The sequence below is a fragment of the Alosa sapidissima genome, chromosome 4 (assembly GCF_018492685.1).
Source record: "Alosa sapidissima isolate fAloSap1 chromosome 4, fAloSap1.pri, whole genome shotgun sequence".
NCBI lineage: Eukaryota > Metazoa > Chordata > Actinopteri > Clupeiformes > Clupeidae > Alosa > Alosa sapidissima.
In genome coordinates, this window is record NC_055960.1 from 4,220,512 (window position 1) to 4,233,318 (window position 12,807).

At 39.8% G+C, this 12,807-nt stretch overlaps 1 protein-coding gene across 4 annotated transcripts in view; it reads right to left on the reverse strand.

Moving 5' to 3' along the window:
- The window catches only part of nisch (nischarin), a 31,534-nt gene that overhangs the window by 16,132 nt on the left and 2,595 nt on the right, over positions 1-12,807 (reverse strand). The window contains exons 3-13 of one of the 4 annotated variants that reach the window (XM_042089265.1): positions 12,592-12,774; positions 10,883-10,931; positions 9,493-9,656; positions 9,071-9,166; positions 8,876-8,971; positions 8,093-8,245; positions 7,500-7,568; positions 7,016-7,201; positions 6,716-6,844; positions 5,011-5,124; positions 2,394-2,532 (exon numbers count right to left, since the gene is read on the reverse strand). In XM_042089265.1, coding sequence (XP_041945199.1) covers positions 2,394-2,532; positions 5,011-5,124; positions 6,716-6,844; positions 7,016-7,201; positions 7,500-7,568; positions 8,093-8,245; positions 8,876-8,971; positions 9,071-9,166; positions 9,493-9,656; positions 10,883-10,931; positions 12,592-12,774 — 1,378 coding nt within the window. Of the gene's footprint in view, positions 1-2,385; positions 2,533-5,010; positions 5,125-6,715; positions 6,845-7,015; positions 7,202-7,499; positions 7,569-8,092; positions 8,246-8,875; positions 8,972-9,070; positions 9,167-9,492; positions 9,657-10,882; positions 10,932-12,591; positions 12,775-12,807 lie in introns of those variants that run through there. The other 3 variants (XM_042089266.1, XM_042089267.1, XR_006031213.1) reach the window with 3 other exon arrangements.

Here is a 12,807-nt window from a genome sequence, read left to right on the forward strand (position 1 = left end):
GAATTTGTGTGTAAAATGGTCTGTTTATTCTAGCCAAAGAGGTGATGCGCTGCACTATCAGTAATTGACGTCTCTTAAAAGTGATGCATGAGTGAGGATGGCATCTCATTTCTCTGCCTCTCCTTCATTCTTCCATCCTCCCATCATTCCTTCCTCATTTCCTTCACAAAATTAATTAGAGGGAGGGGTTAGGACAAAGGAAGGAAGGAAGGGAGGATGGACAAATAGAGAAATGATAGTCCTCAGGTTGCTCTGAGGATACACCAAGCACTTAACTGAAGCGTTCTGTTCGTGTAGCACCTGCCAGTGGTGCACGGGTCCGGTCACAAGCAGCCCGTACTCGCCTGATATTTAACCCATTTGTGCCGGATGCTGCGCGCCAAAACATTACATTTATGTAATTCCTTGCATTACATACTGCGTTGCGTAACTCTGAACCTCCTGCCGGCTGCTGCGTGGCGCAGCATTTTGTATTTGTCATTATTATTATGCATGCAGCATAGAACGCACAGTCATTGGTTCAAATACACATGAGGTGGGTCTTGTTGATTTTTAAAGACCATGTGACCACACAAATGTACTGTGGTTAGCTAAAAATCAAGCAAGAAAATGACTACAACCAGGGTTGGAATTGGCCGTGATGCCACTTTGAAAAACGGAGGTTCACAGGCCACTGTGGCCTTGGTGCCCCCTTCTTTCAATATTCTGTTTTGCGTCCGACTAATAGATATTTTTATTTAGCCTATGGCCTGTCAAAATAATCTTAGCATTCACAGCGCAAATTAAGTTAGTCATTTATGCAGTGGAGAAAGTGACAAGTGCTCGGCAAGAAAGAAAGTGCGTCCAAATTTACCCATTCTTCTCTGTTGAACTGCTCGCAAAGTAGCCTACTCATCACACAGACATCACATGTATCATATCACATGAAATAGCTTTTTCTCAGCTTTTAACCGATGTTAGCCGCTAAACGATTCGCGAGAAAAGTAACTTTAATTTAATCATATTTTTGCATACAGTTCTGCGCCCATCTCCCTGCCTATTCATCTAGGTGGAATACTTCACAAACTCTTCCCTCAGCACATAAGAAACCATATATTAGAATAAAAAGCAGGCCTTACCGAATACAAAGGTGTAATGTATTCCCTTGAACAGTTAGCTGTTCCAGAGTAATATTTCATAACAGGCCAAATACAAAATAAATTTTACAAATATCGCCTAGATATCTGTAAATATTAAAATCAGAGGATAAACAGCTGACTAAGAGTTTGTCAAAGTAACCTTAATGATCACAAAATGCTAAGCATGCATGTAGGCTTTGAGTTTTCTTAAAGTTAAGCTGTGCTTAAATTGTTCAATACATGATTTCATAACAGGCCAAATAGAAAATAAATGTTCAATATAGCCTAGATCAGGGGTCGGCAACCTTTTTTGCCTGGAGAGCCACTTTTACCAAATGTATTATTATGACCGCCGCGCACGAATGTCCAAATTTCCGTCAAGGATTCCCGGGACACTGAACGACCGGGGTAGACGAAACTTGGTGGGCATGTAACCCCATATGGATAGCATGGAACCATCGTTTTGATCTGTAGCCCCCCCGCTGGACTGCACCTCCCGAAAGGAGGGTAGGGCAGACACAGTTTTCTCTGAATATCTCGAGAACCGTAAGGTTTAGGATGACCATTTTTTTTTTGTATGTTGATCTCAAGGGGCCATGTCAACCCATTCCATAACCACTCATTTCATGTATAGCGCCACCTAGTTAAACACAAAAAAGTAAAAATGAGGTGTTGTAATCACAGGTATCTGTGACCTAACATAGTCAAAACTGCACGAAATTGGAAGTGTAGGATCATTATGACACCCTCTGAATGCACGCCAAGTTTCGTGGAATTCCGTTCATGGGGGGCCACACAATAAATTATTTTTTGTTACTATACACCAACTGGCCTGTAGGTGGCCGGAGACAGTTTTCTGTGAATATCTCGAGAACCATAGGGCCTAGGAGGTCCACCTTTTTTTTGTATGTTGGTCTTAAGGGGGCATGTCAACCCATCCCATTACCATTTATTTCATGTATAGCGCCACCTAGTTAAAAATTAAAAAGCAAAGTGTAGGATCATTATGACACCCTCCGAATGCATGCCAAGTTTTGTGAACTTTCGTTCATGGGGGGCCTTACAATAAAATAATTTATGTGTACATTTAGTGACCGTACACCAACAAGGATTCCCGGGACACTGAAAGACCGGGGTACACGAAACTTGGTGGGCATGCAACCCCACATGGATAGCATGGAACCATCGTTTTTCGTTTTGATCTGTTTGCTCCCTGATTGAAGAAGCCCAGTCTGTACCGAGTCCCACCCAGCAGCATGATACATACATGATTACCTTGGCTGGAGCTGGCTGAGTGGGTGAGAGTGGGAGATTGAGGTGCAGGAAGAGCAGCAAGATTAGAGGAGGAAGAAGAAGGGTGCGACAGCAGGGGCAGGGCTCCACCACTGGCAGACTGCCTGGGGTCCTCACTGATCTGACAATGACAGTGGTAGCCTTTTCTTTAGGGACACAGCTTCACCCAAACGTAAAGGGGCTTAGCTTAGAATTCTCCACAATAAATACACATTTACAGAACAAACACCATAGAGTTTCTGATGAGTCACCAGTCAAGTTGCAAATGTGAGATGAGTCTAATTTCTAAAAATGGCCTCTATGGGAAATGCTGTCCAACGCTGCTTTCAGGGTCAAAAAATGTCATGTACACATCTGGGGCCTCATTTATAAAGGTTGCTACGCATAAAAAGTTGCGTAAATGGGGGTAAAATGTGCATATACATCTTTCCCCGCAAATTTTTCCTTTCACTCATGTGTAGAGCTTATGCAAAGTCAGACACATAAATCAGCGACAACTGATGGGGAGATCACAAAATAAGGCTCATTCCCAGATGACATAAAATATATCACATTTCATAATTTTATTACCTCTGTGGGATGACCGTGCGAGGAGTAAGGCGCGCGCACACACACACACACACACACATATAATATGTATATATATGTACACATATATATATATATATATATGTATAACCAGGTGTACACCACATGGTTTTCAGAATAGTATCAGAATATGTTAGTGTGTACATAGACTCTAAGACAGGGGTGTCCAAACTACGGCTCGCGGGCCAAATGCGGCCCGCCCTGCACTTTTATTCGTCCCGCCGAGCTTTTAATTTGGTCATCATAAGCCGCTCGCTATTTTTTTCCAGCGATAGACGACGTTGTGGTTAACTTTAGGCTACTGCAAACTGCTTTACACTCTTCTTAGAGAACGTTTACAATGTCAATGTCAAAACAGCTTGTTACATCGAAGCAGATCTAACTACGTTATGCTACTCCATTTAATTGGGAACGCATTTGAGCGTGCACGAGAGGGAGAGAGCGCGGTAGGTTCCAGCTGGCTTGTCATTGTTGATAATTTATATCTCCTTTTTATAAGAAACTTTTAAAAGGAAATCACAATGGCAACAGTAGTTCCCACTACTGGCCATTTATAAACTGTGAGAGGGCACAGCCATAGGCACAGCTCTAGCCATAGGCTATATTTGAGTGGAGCTGGCAAGAGAGTCTTAAAGTGACAGTGCACCATTTACAAATGAATTAAACAGCATCAATTTATTTCTTAAGAAATTCATTTTCTACAACAAAATTACTTTGTCATTTAAATTCAGTCATTATATATATATATTATTATTTGTGTGTGACCTGCCGGCCAATTTTCAAAACCTAATGTGACCCTTGAGTCAAAAAAGTTTGGACACCCCTGCTCTAAGATTTGGGTGTATGCAATGTTTTAGGATGGAATCTACAGCGAGTTTTATAAATGAGGCCCCTGGACTGGTAGAAGGGGAAAAAAAGTTCCAGACCAAAATTGTACTAATACAATATAATTTTTACCACTCTACATTTTTTTTAATGAGCAGTAATGTAATGAGCAGTATTAATAATACTAAGCAACTAAAAGGTAATGAGCATCAACATTCTACCGTGAATCTTGATAACATGTTACATTTTAACATTACAACACCCAGTGGATGGCATGAGTTTCATTGCCTATTCAGAGTTAGTCTGCCAAAGGATCATTTTTGCCCTCAATGGACCTTATGCACGGAAGGCTCTTTAGCCAGCTCATTTATTTCTGGTGGAGCCGGGTGTGTTGTAGCCGCTGCTATTGTTAATGTAATTAGTGTCTGCACGGACCCGGTTGGGTGTTGCTCCTAGCTTCAGCACGTTGCGATGTAGGATTTATGCAAATATCCTATGTCTATGTTGTAGAAAGAGATACCCTATTGGGCAAACAAGGCATTCAGTGTCGGAGTGAACATGTAAGGAGCAGAATATAACAGAAGATGCCGTTGCAACATAGCCAACACTCCATCGGAAATAAATGAGCTGGCTAAAGAGCCTTCTGTGCATAAGATCCATTGTGGAGCTGTAATCTTGACTTTTTAACCGCAATGCCCTAACAATTCTTCTCCATATTCTAGATTAATCGAGAGATCTGCTTTCCATTTCGAATTGCTGCACAATTCACTCTACTACCAGAGGAAGGAACAGGAGTTAAGTTTATGGCTGTTTGCGCAACTCTATCACTCGTTGACCACACAATGGCTGGAAACAGATTGGAGTTTAATCTGTACAACTACAATTTAAATACATTTATGTTGTTCTCCAGCTGGTCATATATTATTATTTGGAAATTGGATGTCAATCTTAGCAGGACACAAATTCTATTCTTTATACATCCATAGCTGACCCAGTACAATTAAAGAGGTAGGACAGAGTTTTCAGACAAAGCTTTCATTAGAGAGTGAAGCAGATATTACAGTATGTTTGACTAAAGCTATACATTGTGCACTAAGCAGAAAAGAGCAACAACAAAAATGCAGCAATCACGACAAAACAGTGCTACAACAACCTATAAGCAGCTCCCGTGTGCCCAGCCCCGTACCTTTTTATCATTATTGGCCATTCTGTCTTTTGCTTCTTTGGCTTTTTGAATGGCTTTCAGGACCTCTACCGTGTCCAGTTCCTTTTCTGTGGTTGCCGTATGATCCAGACAAACCTTGTAAAAACCACAAAGAAAATATATCTTCAGACCACAAACCTTCATAGGTGCATTTCCATTAACTCTTGAAAATGCGCAAATCTAAAATGTGAAATGAAAAACAAGTAATGGAAACATGCTAATATCGCAAAAACTCACAAATATTGCAATAAGTGGTTTTCTAGATCATTGGTTCCCAAAGACTGGGTCGCGACCCACAGGTGGGTCGCAGGAGATTTAATTTGGGTCGCCACTCGCCAGCATAGTCACAATTTATGTTGTGTAGGCTAATAGCTTATAGCCTACCATTCAGCCCGGGAAGCTATAGCACCTTTCTTTTAGGATCTAGTTCGTTTACTACCACAGTCTGTGCATTTTTGCATGTAGTATAGTTGCACAAACAATACCAGATACCAGCTCTTCAGCTTGGCCGATTAAAAACTAAAATGTGTCATTTGAAATCTCAAAGACCGCGCTGTCAACAACGACAATATAACGACTTGAGTTATTTGCATAGGCTATGTTTACATCGGAATCAACGTCCACGGTGTTATGGATCCAAATGTCTGCAATGCAACGTAGACTAACATCTCTCTTTAGAAATTCAGGAACAGCTTATTATGCTGAGAGTGACTCGTAGCATGCGAGAATATCCCCAAACTCTCGGATGCGCATTAAAACCGATCTTTTCTGATCTTTACTGATCCATTGTAGAATGGTTCGAAGGCGCCCAACATAGAAAAGTTTGAGAAGCCATGGCCTAAAACATCAACAATTTGGGCAGTATTTGGTGGTTGCATGTTAGATCTGAAGTGAATTGGGTTGCGATGGTCTGTCGTTTTTAAAAAGTGGGTCCCCAGGAAAAAAGTTTGGGAAACACTGTTTTAGATGAATAATAGCACTACATTGATTAAATGATAAATAGCACTATATTTCAAAAGTGTAATAGAAATACTTTTTTCGCATTTAGGTGAGTCACATGACACTAAACACATTCAAAAAGGTGGCACGTTTCATGTGGTCTAATGAGATAGGATTATTTTTAGAGTTGGTTTGAGATGAGAACATCAGTGAAAGTCTACTCTAAGCAATAACAAAATGCAAACATTTCTAATGTTAAATGTGGACTATTCCCTCCCAGAATTGTCACATGCTGTCGCTGCAAGGTATAACAGTTTCACTTTCGATAATTTTCCTCCCTTTACATTCTGACCCACTCAATTTAACTACCATGGTTTTTGATGGATACAACTGTAGATAAACAAAACTTGTCAGATTTTGGGAGATCCATTGTCATATTTACAAGTGTGCTTGTCACCTTTATGTTGTGCAAAGCCACAGTGGAAACACAGCTAAAAAACAACAGTTTGTTTCCTGATTTTGGAACAGATAGCATTCGAACAGCACTGGAGTACGAACCGTACCCCAGATCACTGTTTTCTAGGTTCATCTGGGTTCGGTATACTGTGTTCACATTAGAATATTAACCGAACCATCGGTCCATACAAACTCTGGTCCGGACCAAAGGGTCTAGTGTGAATACGCCCTAAGTGGCTGCTTCTGAGTAACCAGGAGTAAATAACACATGAGGAGTCCTTGTAGGCTATACCTCTGAGGCTCGGTCCCAGAACTGGGCTAGGACTTTTGTTCTGTAGTCAGGGATGATGCACATTGGGTTGTTGACCAAAGACAGCTTCTCCAAACAAGGGAGCGTGCCTATGGGCTTAATCTCATCAATCTGTGGGGAAAATACAATCACTTACTGCAAGATTTAACCTTTCAATTATACAGGAATACAAACACCACACATTCACTCTTATGGACTCAATAATAGTCATGCTGTGAACATTTTATTAGCGCCACACATTACTCCTCGGTCAGAATAAAAGTAAATAAATCATCAGAGTACCTGTGCTAATTTGTTGTTGCTCAAGTCCAAGTTGACCAAGGAGTACAGTTTGTTGAGACCTGAAAGTGTTTCAAGCCGATTTCCAGCCAGATTGAGGGTTTTAATGTTGCCAAGCTTAGTGTGAACCGCTTCAAGAACTGCCAAATTGTTGTAGGACAGGTCCAGATGAATCAGGTTATATAAATGCTGTGAATGAAAATGAAATACAAAAGAATACACATCAAAACTCAAAATAATTAAAATATACAAAAATGCCTCTAGGCAAACAATAATTATGTTACTCTTAACTACAAAATGTTACTGTAAAAATACTATTCTGCAATATGCAAAGTTTGAATTGCTTCAATCTTTCTTTCAGGATGCTTCATCAACAAGAACTGTTAACAAGAACGCAGAGGCATACTGGAAAACATCTCAGACTGCCTAGGGTCTGCCACATTTCTCAGTTTCTTCTGAAGCTATTTTTTTGCGAACCAAAACATACCTGAAGATTTTCCACATGAAATAGTTCATTGTGACTAAGGTCTAAGAATTCTACTTGAGGGATTAATTTCTGAAAGAAACACAGAGAATTGATCAGGGGATTAGATAGATAAGGAATAGATAGATGATCAACACTGAGAAGAGGGGAGGGGAGATTTGAAGTGAATGCCATGGTTACATTACACAGTGGTTAGGTACTGTGGACTGATTTTGTTTAAATTACCATACACCTGATAGATTACTATATGTGACAATTCTAAAATGTAAGATTACCAGATGAGTAAACATTAAAATACACTGCTAGTCATTTTTTGATGTCAATGGTTACTTGCTTTCTGCAACCAGCTAGAGCTAGCACTGGTGCCATAATGTTTGTAAACATAGAAAATATTATATTATGCAAATGCAGTTATTGTACAGCCACAGACAATCAGAGCTACACTCACTAGAGCACCAAAAATAAAGCCTTGAATATGAAAATACCACCCGTCATTCTTTTGTTTAAAATCTCTACAAAAGTTATACTGGACATTGCACTGGTTATTAGATTTTAAAAAGATTATCTGGTAAAAGAGAGTGTAGAAAATTACTCACAACAGATTCATCAATGCATGCGATTAGGTTATGGCTCATGTCTAGTGTAGTCAATGTTTTCCAAGTAGGAATGATGGCCGTCACAGGACAGTTGGTGTCCACTCCCTCTGGCACCCACTGGGCAAACTCAGTTGCTTCTGGAACTATTATATCCTGAGAGATGACGCAACAGAACAGAAAAATGGCTTCTTGTGATTAAATGTTGTGATAACATTAGAGTAGCTTTTTACACGCAAATGGTCTACTTATTGCATATCAGATGGTAATTGCATATTCCTCATTCAGAATTCTGTTAGGCTGTGTTCACATTTGGCATCTTTTTTGAAGCTGCCAACATCAGTTTTACATTATGATCCTATGAAGTAGACTGTGTTTTCAAAAAAGTCCTGGGTGCTGTGTTTAGCATATTTTTTCTGCAGCTCAGGGAGTCCTTAAAGTTGAAAAATTTAAACTTTTCAGAAAAAAAGCACCCTACATTTTTTGACAGCTGACCAATTACAAGCTGAGTAATGATAGACACATATCCCATAACAACCAGCAGAAATGAATATGGTGGGGGTGGAGAGTCACAATATTCATTAGTGGAGTAAAACTGGATGTGTCCAAAATTGTCTGGTCAGTGTGTTTTTACTGCAATTGCTAGAAAAACTAGCATGTTAGCACATGTTGTGCGCACAATTGCTTTTTGCAATTTTTGCGCACAATTGCTTTTTGCAATTTTTTTTTCATTGAAAAAGTGCCCTGGCCGGCTTTTCTTATCAAACGTGTGTAGCTGTTATTTACCTTCATTGATGTTGTAGAGTGGTGGACACTCAGAGTAGCCAAAGTGGGTTTCAAAGAAGGCAACCCATTTATCTGAGCTGAGTCACAGTAACTGATCTGCAGACATTAAAATAAAGTACACATCTAAATACAGTGCACAAACACCACAATTAACTTCTGATTAATCAAGTGAGGTTGACAGAGTATTGCACCCACCTCAATCTGAAGCAGCGATTTAAATACAGAGAGGTCAAAAGGAAGGCGGTCCTCCTGAATATTGCTTGTACCCACTACTCCCTTTGTTCCAGGAATCTGTACAACAAATCAACAGCACAGATCAGTTCCCATTCCTTATAAATATGGCTATTCCATTATTCCACAGAGAGAGAGACGATTACAAAATATATTGAATTATTCCAAAAACATTTTGTAATTTTTCTGTATAGCAGGGTAGCAAGACTGACACACAAACAATTGTTATTAATTATTATTAGGTTTTGAAAAACTTGAACAATATAACCAAGTCTCTTGGTCAAAAATCTATTCATTCTACGGACATTCGTAGTCTTCACAGAACTGCATTCTACAATAATTGTGTAGCTTCTGGGATGAGATGCCTTAAGATTTTTAAGGATCACCTTAAGATATTTAAGCCTACAGGTAAAGTCTAATATATGACCGAGGTCTGCTTTGGCGTCTCCATTGGCACAGGTTGGCTTGGCAAGCCTCAGCTGTTGAGTGATGGCATAAAGTTGCAAGGGCCGCAGCAAAAACACCTCACCAGCTACCAACAGTTGCTCGCCTGCACACAGAGAGAACACACAAGGACAGCACACACTTAACTGCTCAGCAATATGTGACTCTCCACGGCAAAACCAGCTGAAAGTGGCACAATGACGTTTTAAGATATGGGTATATAGAACATGTCTGCTAAAATGGTAAAATTTTACTTTTGACATAATTTCACAGCATAATGTCTACACTTTCATATAATTTAAATACTTGTGTTGAGATAGTGTATTCCTACCAGTGTCATGCTAGGAGTCACTTTTTTATTTATTTTTTAACACTATTAAATAGGTTTTCGGTGTTCATTGACTTCCATGCAGGTAAGATTGTTTAAAGATTCGTTCTAGTGTCGCTTACAAATACGAATTTTGAGGGGTATTGGGATTGTGTAGAGCTAAACTAACTACTTTGCCAACACAGTGAGCAGGAGGACCCCCATAAATCAGATGTACAGCAGCACAGAACCAGATACTGTAAGATGTACTGTAGACTAGCCAGACATGGGTAACGTTGGAAGCCTAGGTAAGAAATGGGCAAATCCAACTAACTTATTGCATGTGTTCAGTACACCTAGCATCTACATCTAGCATCACATTGCTTATCAGTTTACCCAAACCAGCTCAATGATGAAAAACATTACCCTCACCATATTCTGTCCTCTAAAATATATGTATCAAATTAAGTTTACCATTATCTCAGTCATAAATGCATGCTAGACCTGATGACTTACTGCTAATTAAAAATAATGGATCAGATTAGTTTGGCTAGAGTGCTATTCACTACAACACAAGGGCAGCTACAATTTATTTGCACCTGATAAACTGGCCATGGAGGCCATTTAAAATGTTGGTGGAGCTTTCTAAAAGCATATGTCATGACATGACCCATGACATTAGACATGATTTTCTGACTGTGAATACAAGTCCATTGACACGTAATCCTAGGTATAGCGCCAACCAAACAAAGGTATAGCTAGCGTCACATCGGCACTAAACTTTATAGGCATATTTGTCTATTTCGTAACATGTACAATCAAAACACATTGAATCCTGATCTCCGTAGTTTGTTGGTCAATATGCCTGATATGGGTGTCAGCTTGTTTTATGGTTCTTCATGAAAACACAATCATTTAATTTAGAAAAATTGACTGATGTGACTGGTTTTGCCGTAGAGGGTCACACATTTGATAATCCAATAGATTGATAAAAAAGATGTAAAGGCAGCAACCCTTGGGGGTACCTTTGTGAAAAAGTTCCTCTGCCAGGGCTGCAGCAATTCCATTTATTTCCTGTGGAAACATAGGGGCATTTATTTCCTGTGGAAATTCAAGCAGGATGGTTTTCCAAAATGACCCAACTCCTGTTCATGACAACCGCCTAAACTCAACACCCTTGTGCTGTCTATGTACCTTTATATCAGGGATGTATATTAAATATTTTGTAGGTGGTGGTTTATAGTAATCAAAATGATCATGGCTATCCGTATTATTGCGATACGATTAAAATGTGCTGAATTCTTTTCTAAACCTATCACCAATGTTGGACAGAACTCATAATTGGCCTGTCCTCTATGCACAGCAGCAACAAAACTAAAGGTCAGCAGAACAGCATTTATATATAAGTATTATATAGTTATAGTTAGTTATAACTGAGTTAGTAACGGAGTTAAGGGGCTATCACATTGTAGACGGTATGCGCTGCGCTCGCCGCTAGGTGGCTCTTGGTTCAGGTAACGTCCCAAAGATTTTTGTTGTGCTTGCCGCTGGGCTCAGCGCAAAATACCAATGACTTACTGCGCGCAAGAGCGGAAAAATGCCGCTTGCGCTGCGCTTTGCTCACCAGTTACTATTGTGTAACATTTACGTAACATTTTATGTTTTTAATGTTCAAATATGTCATGTTTTAACAACATACCTGGCTATCAGTCTGTTTAGTTCAGTCTGTGTGAAGTTTTTGTTGAGCAGAAAAATCAAGCTTTGGCTGCTTAGATGGCATGGCTCTGTCTCTTTATTTGATAGCAGAGCTCATGTTAGCCGCAGCTGGGTTTGGGCTGCTATCAACACCAGCATTCTTGGCCACTAATAGTTTTGTAGAAGCGTGTGACAATGAGATTAGAATTGTTTACAACCGACGTGGAGAAACACTTTGTTCCTGGGCATATGCCTAATGTACATTTCACATATAGCCTACATTCTTGCCCTTTATCTCAATGAAGTAATGCACGCCTACTTCCAGTTTTAAAGCGCTACCTTTGAATTCTCTGGGTTCGCCAATTGCTGTGTGTGTCTTGTTCGCAGAATTGCAGACACATCAGCGCAAGAAGCCTATAAACGCTCAACAGTGTGGCACTTCAAAAGAGATCTATTTGTGTGAGAATATCAGCCTGTCCACAGGCAACGCAGATCCACAGGTCTCCCTAACTTTATATTCATGCAGTCATCCTGAAATAAACATAGCAGTGGCACTCTGGCACAGGACAGTACTGCGGCAGTTTCTTAATGGTAGTGGCAAAAAGTGAAGCGCTGTGCCAATAACTTCAAATTAGCGCGATTTACCCTTATAGGCTACTGGTTATGTTACATGATCCCTACGAGACACTTTCTTATTTTTAATTGTCAATGTCGGATCTGACTGTATATTTCTGGTATCCTAGCTCTATCTATTTACCCGCCACAGTGGCTGGTAAGTTGACCAAATTCACCCGCCATTGCCAGTACACAAATTCACCCGCATTTGGTAGGTGTTAATTTCCATCCCTGCTTTACCATGCAATCAGTGTTTGGTTTCATATGTAACTGTATGTGAAAAACTATACAGTTTGACACAGTGTGTACAAACCCAAACTGTGCAAGATTTTTGTCTTGGGTACAAACTAAGTAGCTAACTCCAAAAAAAATGAACTAGTACCACATCAATGGTTACCATCAAAAAATAAAAACAACCACTTACATAAGCATGAAACTGCAGAAAACAAGACAGAACTTTGGGTGCAGCCACAGGGAAACGGACAAGCAAGGTCTGTAGATACACTTCAAGCTCTTTCTGCCTTTTTTCAACCAGGCTTTTCGAGTTTTTCCCTATGATCTTCTTTGGTGGCAACAGGTGTTTGTCAATTTTTTTCTCAGAAGTGAGCTTTGAAAAAAAGAAAATATATATTTTTAGAAA